At 35.8% G+C, this 17,063-nt stretch overlaps 4 protein-coding genes across 5 annotated transcripts; 2 read left to right on the top strand and 2 right to left on the bottom strand.

Moving 5' to 3' along the window:
* Positions 1–384: 384 nt before the first annotated feature.
* LOC140890258 (agamous-like MADS-box protein AGL62) lies at positions 385–1,059 on the bottom strand. The gene has a single exon (XM_073298018.1). It carries the CDS (start codon positions 1,057–1,059, stop codon positions 385–387), a length of 675 nt encoding a protein of 224 aa, XP_073154119.1.
* Positions 1,060–2,380: 1,321 nt separating this feature from the next.
* Positions 2,381–8,929, bottom strand: LOC140890257 (kinesin-like protein KIN-14L). Its single transcript, XM_073298017.1, has 20 exons — positions 8,816–8,929; positions 8,611–8,690; positions 8,076–8,233; positions 7,809–7,955; positions 7,475–7,712; positions 7,162–7,253; positions 6,998–7,069; positions 6,529–6,630; positions 6,256–6,330; positions 5,691–5,772; positions 5,420–5,515; positions 5,168–5,341; positions 4,986–5,092; positions 4,723–4,901; positions 4,480–4,644; positions 4,118–4,368; positions 3,845–4,008; positions 3,000–3,724; positions 2,736–2,911; positions 2,381–2,633 (listed from the first exon to the last, which is right to left on the bottom strand). The coding sequence occupies exons 2-20, from the start codon at positions 8,678–8,680 to the stop codon at positions 2,554–2,556; spliced, it is 3,153 nt and encodes a 1,050-aa protein (XP_073154118.1). The 5' UTR covers positions 8,681–8,690; positions 8,816–8,929; the 3' UTR covers positions 2,381–2,553.
* A 1,078-nt stretch (positions 8,930–10,007) lies between these two features.
* Positions 10,008–11,777, top strand: LOC140892610 (zeatin O-glucosyltransferase-like). The gene has a single exon (XM_073301553.1). The coding sequence runs from the start codon at positions 10,292–10,294 to the stop codon at positions 11,675–11,677; it is 1,386 nt and encodes a 461-aa protein (XP_073157654.1). The 5' UTR covers positions 10,008–10,291; the 3' UTR covers positions 11,678–11,777.
* A 719-nt stretch (positions 11,778–12,496) lies between these two features.
* Positions 12,497–16,803, top strand: LOC140891290 (uncharacterized). Of its 2 annotated transcripts, none has more exons than XM_073299715.1 (5): positions 12,497–12,654; positions 13,028–13,144; positions 13,905–13,939; positions 14,706–14,806; positions 16,307–16,803. In XM_073299715.1, exons 1-5 carry the CDS (start codon positions 12,578–12,580, stop codon positions 16,391–16,393), a joined length of 417 nt encoding a protein of 138 aa, XP_073155816.1. In that variant the 5' UTR covers positions 12,497–12,577; the 3' UTR covers positions 16,394–16,803. The 2 variants fall into 2 exon arrangements, with proteins under 2 accessions (XP_073155816.1, XP_073155814.1); XM_073299713.1 differs by having other exon boundaries at positions 12,497–12,747.
* Positions 16,804–17,063: the final 260 nt, after the last annotated feature.

Raw genomic sequence — 17,063 nt, 5'->3', positions numbered from 1 at the left:
GAGCTCTTTTGGTAAAACTAGTTTATCATATAATTTTATGATAATCCAACCATCTATATATAGCTCTAGCATTAACCTTATTTTCGCATTTTGACTTTCTCAAAAGTTTTTGCTTCGTATCCAACATTCAACAAGCTATATATCAAAAACGAGCTTTACGCATAGATGAATATTTGAAACTAATATAAGACTATATATAATCATATAGCCATATATATTATTGTAGTACTTAATTAGTAAATCATAAGTTAAACGAAAAAGAAAATCAATTTATATTTCATCAAAGCACATTTATTATAAACTGTAATTGAAAAAGCAACCATATAATCAAATATATAACAAGCACTAGCGAGTTACTAGCTTAGACAAAATTACCAAAGTACGTCAAAAAAAACCATGACAATATCCAAAATTGTTGTTACCAACAAAACCATTCGAACCCACAAAAACTTGGCCAGGCTTGATCTCGTACTGATCAAAAACCCCGGTGCCGGCCTCGTTCCCGCCCCCGTCCGGCCCCAACAGCATAGAAGAATTTGCCACTTCAGACATGACCTTAGCAACTTGGCCACCGATGTTCTTCTTCAACTCTTGAATGGCATCCCGCAACTGCTCCAATTCATGCAATCCTAGCTTATCAACAGGACCCTCCCACCAGTAGTGATTTTGATTCGATTTCCTCATTTGATCCAAAGCCTCACCCCTTTTCCTCTCCATTTCCAGTTCATTCAGAATCTGTCCCAACTGCAAGTTCAGTTCACGCACCGTCACATTCCTTTGAGCCTCCATGAGATGAAACGGCGGGTTCGGAGCCGCGTTAGGGCTCAGGTTCAAGAACCTCTCCACGATGAGTTCGACGTTCGGGTGCCCGAAAGAGAAGACTTTTCCAGCTGGAGAGAATACTATGATTGCAATCTCGACTCCACAAAGTGTGCAAAGCTCACTAGCCTTCTTGAATAGCCCGGACCGACGTTTCGAAAACGTGACTTGTAAGTGATTCTTGACCTCTATTTTCGCAATCTTGATCTTTTGTCTGCCCATGCTTGGCTTCTTGGCCATGATGATGATATGTATGTATTGCTAGGAAGAAAAGAATGGTGAATATGATTTATTGTTATGAAGAAAAAGTTTTGGTTTCAAGAAGATCCTAACATGGATATTTATAGGGGACTTGATCTTTATTTTGATTAAATGTGAGATCAGTTTCTTTCTTTCTTTTGGTCTTGAATGTTACAATGATATGGGAGTTAGCAAATCATTATATTTAATTGATGGATTTTTTCATGTTAATGGTTAAATAACTATGATTTAATACTGTATTATTGATTACTTCAGGAAATGAATTAAGAGAAGAAGAAACGTACGTATGTACAACATTTATAATTTGATTACGATTAATTCGATATTATAAGTTTTTATACGTTTACCAATATATGAAGTTTAATTCTAGATTAAATTAAAAGCTAGGTCAACTGGATAATAGGTCTCTTGTGAGACGGTATCATGTATCTATGATTTTAGAAAGGTCAGTTTGGTTCATATTTTTAGTGAAAAATAAAACAATATTTTTATGGGACGAGTAGAAATGAAAATGTTTCTCATAAAATTGATGAGCGAGATGATATGAATGAGTTTTTGTCCTGATATTATAAATACGTGTCATTAATTTAAAAATAATGGCATCCAAACAATGTTTTATATGAGATGCATTTTTAATTAATTGATTGATTTAGGATAATTACTTAATTGACGGTTTAGGTAAATTAATATATAAAATGTCAAATTTGGAGATATCCATCTTTCCACATGAATCACATAATACCAAATCTATATAAAAAGAGATTATCAGAAGTCAAAAGCAATCAATAATTCAATTTAAAACATGATATTGTTTTATGTGTAAATTCTCTGGATTGTCACAAAGCTAACGATGAAAACGTTTTCCACTCGATCATTAATTAATGAGATGGATTTTGGAATACATATGATCATAAAGTTTATTTGTGATATCTCTATGTTTTAATTTTCATCGTAAAGTTGATGTTGATATTATTATTATTATTATTATTATTATTATTATTATTATTAAACTACAGCTCACCTGATGAACAAAATGCAAAACATTCCTCGCTGGGCGAGCATCAAGTAAATATTCAACGGTGCTAAAGAATATCGATCCGTTCATGGTTAATATCAATCAATCATACAAAGGCATTATTATATAATAATTCGGATACATTATAGAAAGCAAAACATTCCTCAGCTAGTGGCATGTATCATACAATTTAATTTAAGCTTCTTGGAGGTGGGATTGGATCAATTTATATTCAATATTTCAACTTTTAGCTGTTGAATAACTTGGGATGAGACTGATGTACATGCGTGTATTTTTTGGTCCAACAAACATCCACAAAAAAAAAAAAACAAAATGTAGTTTATTGATCACGTGACACTTGAGGTTGGAAACATTTCCATATCAGTTTCCATTTCATGTCTTTGTCGATGTTGATTCATCCAAGTTCTGCAAAAACTAGTTTACCCTGCAAAAGAAACCTATAGCCAACGTTTTGTTTGCTTTTCCGAAGCTCGAATTTGAGGGGGTGGAGTCTTGGCATTCCTACTTTCATTTCCATCTGCATAAAGGTGAAGAGTAATAAATGCTAGACATATGGGCGTTCAGATCACAGTTAGTATGGATTTACCAGTGTAAAAGATGATGTGCTATTTTCACTTACAAGAGTTGACTGAAACACCTCTTAGTGAATTTCTCCTAGAACTTTCGGGTGGTTGAATGCTGGTTAATGACTGTCTCCTGATGACCCTTGCACTAGATGGAACCGGAGATTTTGCATCATGTTTGATGCTAGTTGTATTCAATGGCGATGTTACTTCAGTTTGTTTCGGTTGGTTCCTGTAATTCGAATAATATACAAAAGTCCTCAGTTTGCATAACGCTCAACATAATATGGAACTATTCTATGCTGGGGAAATAGGTCTACCTCTTCTCTGACCCATGAATCAATTTTCCAATAGAAAGCAGAGATTTCTTTATTTGGGATCCTTTCCCACGAGCATCACTGATTGAACAAGGAGAAAGTTCATTTTGCATCACTCGGTGGGCTCCATTTCTGGAACTTGAGTGAGGTTCAGGAGTTTTGGGAAGTTGAAAAGATGGCCGAACATTTGCTGTATCAATTCTTAGCACTCCACTTCTTAGGGAAGAAGTTGGACTCCTGAGAGCCCTCCTAGGGGATAAGTCCAACAAAGATCCATTGGCTTTCTTTTGTTTTGGGGACTTTGCAACCAACTTTTCATCTCCGCGCTGACTGTAGTTTTGTGAGTATGTTGGTGTTGTAGGCTTGCTTGATGCTGCTTTTGGTGATTTCATCTGATCCAAATCTTTCTGCGCATTTCTTGGCCCTTCAAGACTTAATCTTCGAGAATGAGGCTTCCTGGACTTTCCATCTTCAATGTGACTGTAGTATTGTGAGCATGTTACATCAGGTGTTGTGGGCGGCTTGCTCATCAGTTTTGGTGATCTTAGCTCTTGAAGATCTTTTTTCTGGACATTTCTTGGCCCTTCAATGCTTAATCTTCTGGTACATGGTGGTGGTGTCCGCTCTGCCATTTGTTTAGACAATGGTGATCTTACTGCCTCCTTTGGTTTAGTAGTCCGAGGTGTTCGTAATTCCTTGTTGGCCAATGCTTTCCTGAGGTTCTCAATCTATACAAATTGAGGCAATAAGACTTTGTTTCGACAGCTGATAGGTGCAAGATAATTTATGCCACACACCACCATTATCTGATACATTCTTAATTAGAAGCCAGTTAAAGATCTATGTACCTGCAATTTGAGATCTAATACTTCACAGCTTTCTTTATTTGCACGCACAGCACCAAGTTCTACTGTTGAAACCCTCTGAGCAAACTTTAAAGTACTCATCGTCTCTCCAAAAGAATCTCCCTCTGGGCTCACATGAGCAAACATCAATGTTTTTGCATTTCCTCCTGCCATGAAACTACCATAAGCCTACTACGAAAATAACGAGTTTAAAGAGCAAAATCTTCCTTTCTGAAACAAAAAGAACAGATTTATTATAAGCCACGATTTATATACCTAACGAGTTCTGCAGAAGTAAAGTGAGCTTGCTATCTCTATATGGAATATAAGAATTCTTTTGTGCCAAAGCTGTGATAACATCTTCGAAACACGAAAGAGATTTATTTATATACTGAGTCTCTTTGAGTGTGTCACCAGTAACTTCTGACTTGTTAACCTGTTCACTGCCTGCGAGATCCACCAAGTGGAGGCAACTATTAAGTGTGCTTCCAGATATATCTGTTCCATGCACATGTATAGTAAGTACACTACAAGAAACAAAAAGAAAAGGTTCTGTTAGTTTCATTAAACGTTGAAAATTGGAAAACAAGGAAATAAGGGTGGTTTTAACAGTCTAAATTGTAATCGTTGAATTTTACCTGTGTGAACAACTATTTCGAAAGTTAACGGCAGTGGAACCAACTGTACGGTTCACTTCGCCGAGTTTCATTAGATTGATGACATCACTCAAGGATTTCACAGTATGCAATGAAGCGTCGGGCAGAGCCAATCCATTGTTAATGACACAACTCTGGATCTCTAATGTACTAATCAATTAAGGAAAAAAATTCACAAAAATGAAAAGTTGATAATTGAAAGCAGAGTTGTCTGTGAAAGGATATTTAGTAGTGGAGGAATCTTCCACAAGAAGGTCATGAACTTGTTCGTTATATATCTCGACCATCTGTACTTGAATCTCATATTTTATTATGTCCTTTCTTTGGTCAGATAATTCCAAAAGATCACTAAGAGCTGAGTAGCTGATTCCCACCTCCTTGGTTGATCCACTGGAAGAACCACACTGTCAATGGACATTTTTCAAAGTGAATAAAGATAAATATAGATTTGTTTGCTTAGATGGCTTGATACAATAGAAAAAACTTACCATAGTATGTGTTTTTCCCGATCCAGTTTGACCATAAGCGAAAATGCAGACATTGTAACCATCCATCACAGAAGTAATAAGAGGTTGAATGTCCCTGTACACCTCATCTGAGAAGTTAAAGAATATATATCAGCAAAATATTTAAGAGAGCAACTTCGAGTATGTAATTAAATGTGGATTACCTTGAGTAGATGTTGGACCAAAAACACGATTAAACTGGAAAGTTCTCATTCCATCTTTGTGGGGTTTCGTTGGGTCAACAACAACTAGAAAGCCATCTTTACCAACGAAATCTATAATGTTTTGTGCTTCAGCATTATATATAGGCCTAATCCTGCAGTAAACTCGAATATTTCCTGGGAAAAAAAATTATTTCTGAAAAGGAGAGATTGGCTACAGTCAAGCAGGTCTAAATGAATCACATAATAACAAACCTTTTAGCTCCTGCACCATATTGTATAGATTCCTGTTCTCTTTTACAACCTTATGATAAGCAAGGGCATCAGTAGTCATCTCAAGCACATGATTTCCTGCAAACCGTAAAAATGCCCACCGCAACATGAAATAAGAGATCGAGTCACGTCTTGTCATTACTAAACAGTTCCCCAGAAAGCGCTTTTGTTAATATTTTGTTTCATCCCATTGCTAGACCAAAAGCACAAAGGTACAATAAAAACTATTGACCATCTCAGGGAAGAATCTCACCAAGTTGTTTTAAATCACTTTGAAGCTGCGATTGCAGGCTCTGAAACTCTTGCTTGGCATTTTCCAACAACAATTTAACATTCTGCAATACAAAAAAAAAAAAAAAAAAAAAAACTACTCCATGACGTTAAGTTTTACAAGCTGAAGATTATAGTACACATGCTTTGTAACAAACTGAATCTTCTGTTAAATGTGATTGAGAAAAAAAAAAAAACGAAAGTTCATTGTGATTGCAGTAGCCAAATCTTCTGACCCTTGTTGCCGTGTATTCAAGGTGGATATTTCCTAGATATGCACAAACATCCCTCACAAAGTAATTTCTTCAAGTTTAACAATCAAGGAAATGTGAAAATCAAAACAACTTATAGCATAGCCATAAAAGATAGGCACCAATGATTAATGTCATCAAGAAAATCACAAAACATCTTAAAAGTTGCATATCCCAGGATGCGTACAACAAACACATTATTAAGTACCTCACTTACCCTGCATTAATAGGCTTACCAATGCATAATTACTTTGTCATAATAACAAAAACAGAAACAAAATTGAACAAAAGACTTACCGAAAGTTTCTTTTCCTGCTGCATAACTAGATTCCAGTGGTTGCAGTTACCCTTCTTCAAGCATGCTCTGCAACACTGTACAGCATACATGTTGTTATTCTTATGCCACAATATGTATTATCATTTCAGCTTCCGAAACATACATATAAGCAAAGTAATATACCAAATAATTGTATAGAACATTAAGAAAATTCCATGACGTAGTCAAGTGTTGTCATCCAGCTAAATCAAGGGAATTAATCATTTGCAATCAATTTTACTGGCAGAAAATACCTTTCTTTTCTCTAGATTCGACAAATTTGCATGGGGAACAACTGATGAATGCTTCAGTGAGAGGATTCTTTCTCTTAAGTGATCCAACAAAGCCGATTTAAACTGTTTATGGACACAAGGAAGCCACAGTTGTCAACTTACATTTAAGTAATAAATAGAAAGTATGTAGAATATGTTCACACTTTACTGCTTTCATCCAAAATTTATATGGCAGTGCCAGCAGAATTAAGAAGGAATACTATTTCTACAATAAGGGTTCCCACAATTGATAAGAACGTTGTATAACTACAACAATGGCCAGTGATTTCCATATTTTGTACTATTGAAAGTTGCTTAATATGAAAATGCTAAAAGTCTGATGGCACAAATTTTAAGGCATGCATGTTATTGTATACCCAAGACAGAAATATAGCTCCACATAAAAATAAAGATATGGCTTTCATGTCTTTCCAACATCAACATGACTCACCTTTGGGAATGTTCTCTGCAGCTGCTCGTCCAAGCAACTCCATAGGATCTTACCGAACAATTTGACTGACTTCTATATATATAATCAATAGTGAAATGTGAACAAAATTGTGCTTTTATAATTCTTTTCAAGAAACGCGTGACATAGAAAGGTATAGTATATACCGCATTTCCAACATGAAAACAAGCAAGCTGATTGCTGTCCATGTTCTCTTTTGTGTCAGTCATTCTTTCAACAAAGACCTTGATAATTTTATCTGAAAAATGAATAGTTCAATTGTGGATATAGAACACGGGGAAAAACTGCTAGATACATTCAATCGAATTAGCATCCACCGACATGCTTGATTCCCAAATATTTACGGCGTCAATTTATCTTTTTTTCAAAACCAGAATAAATGTTAACCTCATTACCCATTGGTAATGTAGTAGGATACATGTGAAACTTCTTAACCAGGGCGTAAACTGATAAAGCTACCTTCAAGATTCTTCATTTCATTTTCTGTTTGCACTGATTTGTGGTTCCCTTCTAACATGTCTAATCGCCTGGAACTGTCGTAGGTAAACATGCCAGGGGATCGTGCATGTATCCCCGTGGAATGCATGACCAGAGGAGATCTTGGTGGCTTATAAAGTCCATTGCCTCCAGTCATTTGCTTCCATTCATGGTAATCCTTTAGTGCCAAGATGCAATCAACAACCTTAGTTGACGATCCCTTTTCCAAGTCCTAACCAAATTTAACACAAAATTGATCACATGATTTACCCATTTCATATTTATTTTGATTCAATAAAAGGGATTTCCATTTTACCCTTTCGAAAATTGAAGCTTCAAAAACAGGAAGCTTGAGCTCTTGCAAGGTGACTAAGAAGTTTCGAATATTCTCAAAGTATTGATAAGCTGGCAATGGTTGGGAATCCCATGGGAATGACTGGGAAGTGTAGTGTGCTTCTATAATCTGCAACATTTTATTCGGAATTGCAACTTTAAATTAGTCCTTATCGATTACACGTGGACGAAATGAACTATCTTATTATACATGGAAACATACGCATCCATTCCTTAGCATAAATGTTACCTTTGGAACAGAACCAGGTTGGATTTTGTTAATTATGTTGCAGAGAATTAAACCATTTCTCAAGCACGAAATGAACATTTGCTCGGATGGCTTGTCAGGTATTCCAAGGGGCCCCACAAGGCAATCAAGCCAATGGGTAGCTTGATATCGTCTCAAAGCTATGAATTAATTGAGTTATCATGAAAACATAATTAGCTCTCCAGATAAGGAATTACTCTTTTAAGACATTAAAGCACAATCACACACACAGGAAACAGAGCGTGTTTAAATTTCCAAAAACTAATGCCTAAAAGAATGATTTGAGAACAAAAGCACTTCTTTTCTCGTTCCATTATAATGAAATAACAAACCAGAAATTTGAAATAAATGAAACACACGAACATCTACACCAACATATTCCCTGTTTCTGGAATCTTGATACGAATAATACACAAGATGACCAAAGAATTCCACGAAGAAACAAACAAATTACCCATGCATGCGTCATTTTTTCAAGAATCTTTTTCAAGAATCAACAACTGATATATTAATATACCTGCTTCTTCATCTGTTCTTGATCCAAAGTTCAACATATCCACTCTCTGCATTCTCGTCAAGTCCACCATTATCCGAAACCTTAAAAAATCATTGATAAAAAAACAAAAAAAAAAACCCCATTAACTATTCTCGATCACGTATAAACTTCAGTGTATGCAAGTATACTATAACATAATCAATGAAGAAAATATATATGAACATACTTGCAAGATATTCTTCTACAACTGCGACTGGAATATATGGAAAGAATGCAATGCCTAAAAAAGTTTCCTTATATGCATCAGAGAAAGAGAGTAATCTCCATTGTTATAGTGGACTGACTGCGGACTTGGTTAATTTGTTGGGTTAAAAAATAAATGTGTATTTATTATTATTAATTCAGGCTTGGATCCGAATCTGGAGGCTCCGGGAATGTAACGGTAATTTCCGTTTATTTGAATTCAAATTTGCTGTACATCTGGGCCGCTTGGGCTCTAGCATTATTTGGGCTTGTTAGTTTTTTTTAATGGTATTTGGGCTTGTTAGTTATTATGCGTTATATATGTCCAAGAATTTGAAGCTGCTTCCAAATATTATTATTATTATCATTTTTTTTTGTTGTGGTCGAGTGAGTGTTTTCTTTTGCGAGAATACTTCACGGATTTATATATCCATGAGATATATCATATTTACGATAATAAAATAATATTTTTGACATAATCAAATCGAATAAAAAATTCGTCACACAGAATTAACTTGTATCAAATTCTAATAACTGAACATGTAATCTAATTTTTACATTTCTTTAAGCATGCGACTCCCACGGAGGTTGAGCCTTAAAAAAATCTCAGGTCAATGCATCGGTAAGTATTATATATAATCTGGATAGCTTTGATACTTTTAAATTACATATTGATTGATTTTGTTGTAATCTTATTTTGAATGAAATCGTATGATGGGGAAAGAGTTGGAAGGATTGGGTTTTAATGAATTGCAAAACTTAGAGAATCAACTTATCGATTGAGACTCGTTAATACAAAGACTTATACTCCACCGAATGTAACACATCCAATGAAGCATAGTCGCACTTCATCGTGTACCTGCATTTGTCTTTGGAAACAGGTGCAAATATTAAAATATCCAAAATATAAACCGATGAGATAGGGAGAATACGGTAGATTTAAACCTAGCATATGATTATTATCTCATCTAATGTCTCATGATTACTATATCATTAATTATATTTATGTGTAAAAATAAGAACCATTAAATGTATAAACTTAAGAGTAAGATCTCATGAAGAATACAAGGAAAGAAAATAATAGTATAAATTAACCCTCTCGACTATTACAATTTACAAGGTAGAGAGACGATGATTACTAAGATACAATAAAAGAAAGAACCGAAAAGGATAATTATTATTTGTGTTTTTTTAGAGGAAAAGGATAATTGTTGTAATCACCTAAAGATGAAGACCGTGGGGAATCATGGAACAATCAATTTTACATCTACAATAAAAACAATAAAAGGAAACAAATAACTCATTGGTATTCAGAATCATTTTCCCTTTATATCTCTATTATTGGCTTTTGTCCCTCATCTCCGACTCCGAGGTTTGGGTTGAATATATATATGTGTGTGTGGGAATGAAGAAGTGATAGAGGAGCATTTGTAGAGATAATAGTTTTCCAATATCATCAATGAAGCCTGCCCAAGTTAGTGTGGTAATGTTGCCACTACCGGCGCAGAGCCATCTGAACCAGCTGCTTCAGCTCTCAGCCCACATAGCTTCCGCCGGCCTCCCGGTTCACTTTCTTGGCTCCGCCACCCATAACCGCCAGGCCCAACTCCGCTTCGGCCATGGCCTCGAGCCTAAAAGTACCTTCCACCAGATGATACACTTCCATGATCTCCCAACCCCACCAATAGCTGCTGTTGATCCTGATCCTAATGCACCGGACAAATTACCGGTCCACATGTCGGCGGCGACTTCCGCCTACCTGAGCCTACGCGGGCCGGTGGCCGAGTTGGTGCTGGAGATGTCTCTGAATACAACGAGGGTGGTGGTAATATATGACAGGTTGATGATTGAGGTGATTCGGGATGCTGTCTCCATTCCGAACGCGGAGTTTTACGGGTTCAATTGCATCTCTGTTTTCAGCTTGTTCTTGGTACTTTGGGAAGCGATGGGAAAACCATTTGAAGTGGAGGGGGAACTCAAGAAAGTGACTTCTGTCAAGGAGTTTCTCTCAGAAGGACTCGTTAACTTCATAGCTTCGAAGTCTGAGCTTTTCGATGGAAGGGCTGGGGACATACATAATACTAGTAGATTGATTGAGGGTCCATACATGGATCTGCTTTCTAGGCAAGAGATTAGTGGGGGTAAGAAACAATGGGCTATTAGACCATCCATTTCTCCAAGATCTACGGAAGGAGGCGGAAGCAGGCATACTTGCTTGGATTGGCTGGATAAACAAGCTCCAAGATCCGTGATATATGTATCTTTTGGAACAACTACTTCATTTTCTGATGAAGAAGCTATGGAGTTTGCAATCGGGCTGGAGCAGAGCAAACAGAAGTTTGTTTGGGTGCTCCGAGATGCAGACAAAGCTGATATCTTTGCTGGTGGGGAAGCTAGAAAGATTGGTCTGCCAAAAGGGTTCGAAGAAAAAGTGAAAGAAAATGGGCTGGTGTTGAGATATTGGGTTCCTCAAAAGGAGATTCTTGCGCATAAGTCGATAGGTGGATTCATGAGTCACTGTGGGTGGAATTCTTGCTACGAGAGTATCGCTGCGGGGGTGCCTGTGGCAGCATGGCCGATTCATTCGGATCAACCGATGAATGCTTTGTTCTTAACAGAAGTTCTGAAGATAGGATTTACGGTGGGGAAATGGGAAGAAAGAAAGGAGATGGTTAAAGCTGAGAGGATCAAGAATGTGGTGGAGAGATTGATGGCATCAGAAGAAGGAGATGAGATGAGAAGAAGAGCTCAGGTGTTGAGCGCTGCAATTGTTGAATCGACGGCGGCGGACGGCGGCGAAAGCGGCCGGGAATTTGATGAATTTATTTCTCATATTAGTAGGTGATATGTAATGTTGTGTGGGTGTTCATGCTTTTGTTTTTTTTCCTAGCTACTGTCATCTCGAACCTGTGGCTTTGATGTAATGCAATAAAGTGCATATTTTTGGCTAAACAAGGTTTTAGAACTCCCCAATGCAAGTGCGTTTGATTTAATTACGGAAGTAAATTAAAGAAAATCACTTATTTTTTAATTTAGGTTTGTATTTTTTAAAAAAAAACACTTATTTAAATTCAAATAAGTATTTCTTTTAAAAGACATAAATTTAGGCTTTTTTGGTTTATGTTTATTATGTTTTTATTTAAAAAATCATTTTCACAACATTTATTCAAATGTTAAAACTATTTCTGTTTTTTTAAATAAAAATATTTTAAAAAGCTGAACTTATTTAAGCGTTTTTTTTAAACCAACAATTTTTATATCCAAACTAATAATACAATAAATTAGCTTTTCATATCTCGCGCACTTGCAATGTCATATTACATATGAATTGAGGACACAACACAAAAGGATGAATAGTTTTGGGAAACGTTGTTATGAGAGAGATTTTATGACATATTTTTTGTCATTTGTGATGTTTGGAAAACATTAATGAGATGTCATTATGAAACATGTTATGTTGTCGGGGCATGATTCCTATATGTCAGTGACTCAGTGTTATAATAGAATTAGGGTAAAATTGACCTGATTGGGCCTTTATGGTTCGACTTGGGCTTCAAATGGGGCCTTTTGGCCCAGTAACAATCTGTCAATATGCTGCCCATCTTTCTAATAATGCACTTGAAAAAATTTTGTTTGCCTCTTTTGTGGTTTGATTGTCAGAAAATGTAAAGCCCAATAAATAATCTTTCGAGTTGAATCTTTATCATTTGACCGATCCCCAACCGGAACTAGCTACCGCCGGAAGATGGCGGCAAGACAAAGAGTGGCGGCGGCGCTACCGACGCTGATGCAAGCTTTACGGAAAGAAGCACCGCCGCGAAGGTATCCGTTACCATCACTGCGAAGAGCTTTCTCCATTTATGATCAGATAAATCTAATCGATAATATACCCGAAGACCAGCTCCGATTCCAAGAGTAATCCTTCTACCACTAATCATCTGTCTTTGGCTGCATGCTTATTTATTTCGTGTTTAATGTTCAAAAGACCCTGGTATTTGGCGCTGGAAAGATGGAGGCAAAATTTGAACTTTTGATGTATGATAGCTTGGAATCATCATATCCTTACAAAATTCAGTTCATTTGATTAAAGATAACTGCTTTTCATCTCATCGATAAGTCTGTTACCGTTTATATTGGCATTTAGAACGAGGTACTAATTCCTTCTGTCTTTTTGTGGTTTCTTGTGGTTTCACAGAATTGATGATTCTGGATTCAAAGTTAATGGGGTCAAGTATGAAGGTAGCTTGATTTGTATGGGGAACTTTGTAATGTCTTGGACCCCAAAGAAATTCTCGGATATCACCGCTGAAAGGTACTTTTTCTTTCTAAATTCCCTTCAACACATGTTTTATTTTTTGGTGTTGGTTTTAGGGTTTGGAGAGCTTCTAGGAATTATTTCTAGGCTTGTCCATTTGGAAAAACTGAGAAGTACTTACTTGAAGTTCTTCCAAACAATGCCTTAGTTTCTTAAAGATGAGTAGCTGCATCTGTTCTCATTTACACTCTGAAGTTGTCTTGTCGATTGAATTAGAATTTTGAGTTTTGGATGGTTTTGATAGTGTCAAATGATTATGCTTATCATAACATCCAGTTCTATTGGACATGTTTTTCCGTACATGTGCCTTTCATATGGAAAAGTTCCATGCCTAAAAGCAGGATAGTTTATCTTTTATTGAACCTTATCAATTCTACGGAGGTGGATTGTCTAATTGGAAACTGTCTCTCTGTTTCTTGAGAGATAACTGTTAAATTGTGTTGTCTGAAAAAAGAAAAAGGATGTTTCTTAATATTGATGAGTTTAATTAATAGATATTGAATTTTCTGTCCGCTATTATGTGCTGTAAACCAAGGGTTGTTTTCTCAATTATTCTTAGTGCTTGAAATTCTATATTTAGTTTTCGTAACTCAGCAATGGAGTTTTATGTCTTAAGTGTTGGTAAACATTGGATTTCACAGCTGCACTAGATGAAACTCCTATTCAAATCACACTATCCATGATAATAAGTGTTTTAGTTTGTGTTCTTTCAAACTCAGTTTTCGTGATGACCTAGTTTTCTGTGATTTTTCCACAGTTTGTCTATTTTCCAGACTGTGCAGCCAACACCAGGTGAGAAATCTTACAGTAGTTTTTCGTTAAGATGAATGTAAGTCTTACAATAATTTGTCAGTTTCGATATGCATTAATGCATGTTAGAAATGACTTTTAAGGCAATTCGTGAATGAATTAGTTACTAAATCTAAATAACACAAGTTTGTGCTGAGCAAATTTTAAATGTCGTATTAGCTCCAATAATTAAGGCTGTGATACCTGTAGAATGGAAACTAATCAACTATGATACGATTGCATCACAAATCGAAGGTGAACTACAATATATGTGTCTAACTGCTCTGGCGACTGGCTGCAAGTCTTTTAGCTCCAACTGTCGTCTTCCTTGGCTGCAATTGACTGAAAATTCAAATGAAATAAAATAGATTTGACAGATTTTCAATTGTGTATCTACTCAGATTTTCCATTGTGGGCCAATTCAGTTGGTAAAATGTGCCTCTCGTTAATGAATCTCCTGAGAATGAGTTGGTATCACTAGGGAGATGTGATGGGGTCAGGATGATTGGTTAATGCAAGCAAAATCAGCCAAAAAGCACTTGGAACTGGTTAATAGCATGTGTTTGAACCTTTGCCGCGGTAGATTCAAATATTTGCATTTGACTAGCCTGAAGAAATTATAATTATAATTTATATGTCATTGCTACTCTTTGTGTTCATATTGTTTATGATATGCACGGAACCGGTACTATAAGCTCTTCATGTGCAATATACATTGATATTTATGTTCCTGGTCTGTATACTATTTTTTTTGGTCATTTTATCTCAGATATTTTGATTCTTGGATGTGGAAGGCACATTCAACCAATTGATCCTAAACTTCGTAGCTTTATCCGTTCTACTGGCATGAAATTAGAAGCGGTTGACTCAGTAAGTACTATCTCTTCCTGTCATAAACGATTCGGTTTCCTTCTTTTTCTTGATTTTATATATTTTGATTTACAATACTTGGTGTGATCCCATTCAAGAACAATCTGATTTAACCCAATGGTATCATCTATTTAGACTATTTTGTATGATTTAAAAGGGCGCTTATTGGATTTGCGAGGTACACTAGTTTGGACGATGAAATAAAGATAGATCGTATTTGGGTTAGAGAGGTTGTTTTGAATAATGATTTTGGAGGAATGAACTCTGGACCCCATTAATTAAGGATTTGAAATTCTTTGCCTTGGTAAAAAGTGAGCTAACATATAGTTAGAAGGATTTCAAGTCCATGAATTTGCAAGCCAAACTCATTCAGTGGATTTGATCTTAATTGGAGTCTTATGTTCCCAAATCTTTCTATCCAAACACAGTCTGAGGGGCTTGCCCTTTTGGTAGTCGGTAATCTTTGCCCCATGCCGGGAGATCTATAGTAACCATTAACCAAGCAAACGATATTCAGTAGTGGGGCATGTAGCAGCAAGAAGCAAAAGCAAGTAACAGATATGGGCAGAATGGACTTGAATCATTCCTGATGTTTTTAATTTGAGGTGTAAAAAATATGTGAACACCTTATTTAAGTTAAAGTATATATTAGAACCACCATATTTAGAATGGAAAAGGATGTATGGAGGTGAGAATGTATTGAAGAGCCTTTCCAAACTGTTTGATTGAGTTGATTGCAACCACGCATATGAGTAGATTTAAGGAGGTGAAGTGTTTCATTCGTAAAGTTGCTAGAAGGATTTGATGAAGGCGATTGTTATTTTGGTAGGTCCAACATCAATCATTTGAGAAAATTTTGAGATAGTCGATAGTGATATCAGCAGTATATATATTTAGAAGAAGATTGAGTCCAAAAGTAATTTATCACGAATTATTGAAGGTCACCAAAATAATTTGGGGATCATTAATGAGATTTTTCCAAATACTGAACAATTAAATATAGAGATTTATGTTGCCACTCAACAAATTATAACTAAGATTTGTACGATAACTGATGCAAGTAAATGAAATTTGTAAGCAGATTTCGTGTTTTGTATTTTTCAAAAAATACACTTATATTTGGCTGAATTATCAAATCGAAGAAATAAATTATATAAAAGTTAAGTTGATGTGACACATTCAAGTTTGTTGAGTATAGATTTATAGTACAATAGCTTGTATAGTATACCGGTTTTGAGGGAAAAAAACCCAACGAGTGACCGATTTTTAGATGAGAATGAATAAATTGTAGATGCAATTGGTATATCACCAAACTAGTTTATTTGGATCCTCTCATTTATTATGTAGTAGCGGATAGTGGATATTTTTGTGCTTTTCGTGTGCTTGCTACATGCATACTGTAGCTGCAGCTTGATTTGGTTGGATAATAATTGGAGTCTGTTCTTTGTTTCTCTCGTATTCAGATTTGCCTAACATCTTATTTTGTTCTTGTAAATGTAGAGAAATGCTGCCTCAACTTACAATATATTGAATGAAGAAGGAAGAATAGTAGCCGCAGCTCTTCTTCCATATGGAGTTATTTCTTGAAGCTTCACTGTGTAAGTTATACGTCCCCAGGATCGAAAAATAGTTCAAGTTCTTTTCTTTGGAAAGACATTGATCAGTTCTTTTAGTGGGCCTTGTTCTGTCAGTTCAGATAAGTCAAATTAAGAGTTTGAGATCTGAGATATGTGTGGAGATTTTTGGGGAATATTTGACGGTTGTCTTAGGTATCATCGACATCATGAATATCGATCTTGTGTACGCCTGTAGACGGTAAACAAAGAATTTTGTCTAGTACATTTGTATAGTAGGTAGTATTCTAATTTGCGGTAGTAAAGCACTCCAACACTCCTCTCTCTCGTTGTTAACTGGCATTTTTTCTGTCTTTGTTCTAAATTTTTGGATTTTTTTGTGTCTTTGACTCTTTGTTCTAAATTTTTGGAGTTAAATGCAATGTCCCATGAATTTAAATGTTGATAGAATATTCATAATGATTCTAAGTTGTATTTGGTAATCAGAAGTCTTGTGGAATGCTTCAGAACATACTTTTATTCTCTCTTGATTTCTTTTTTAAAAAAAAATTGTAGTGATATAGCCATATCTTCTCTCAGAACCTCGCTTATAAATGTCATTTGGAACATATGGCGATTAAAACCACAAGGGAAGTGAGCGACCTAAATGTTCTGTGCTTTTCTTAGATAGACGTTTTTTTTTT

Source organism: Henckelia pumila, chromosome 3, assembly GCF_033568475.1.
Source record: "Henckelia pumila isolate YLH828 chromosome 3, ASM3356847v2, whole genome shotgun sequence".
In the NCBI taxonomy this organism is placed as follows: domain Eukaryota; kingdom Viridiplantae; phylum Streptophyta; class Magnoliopsida; order Lamiales; family Gesneriaceae; genus Henckelia; species Henckelia pumila.
This window is presented reverse-complemented; position numbering and strand designations above follow the sequence as displayed.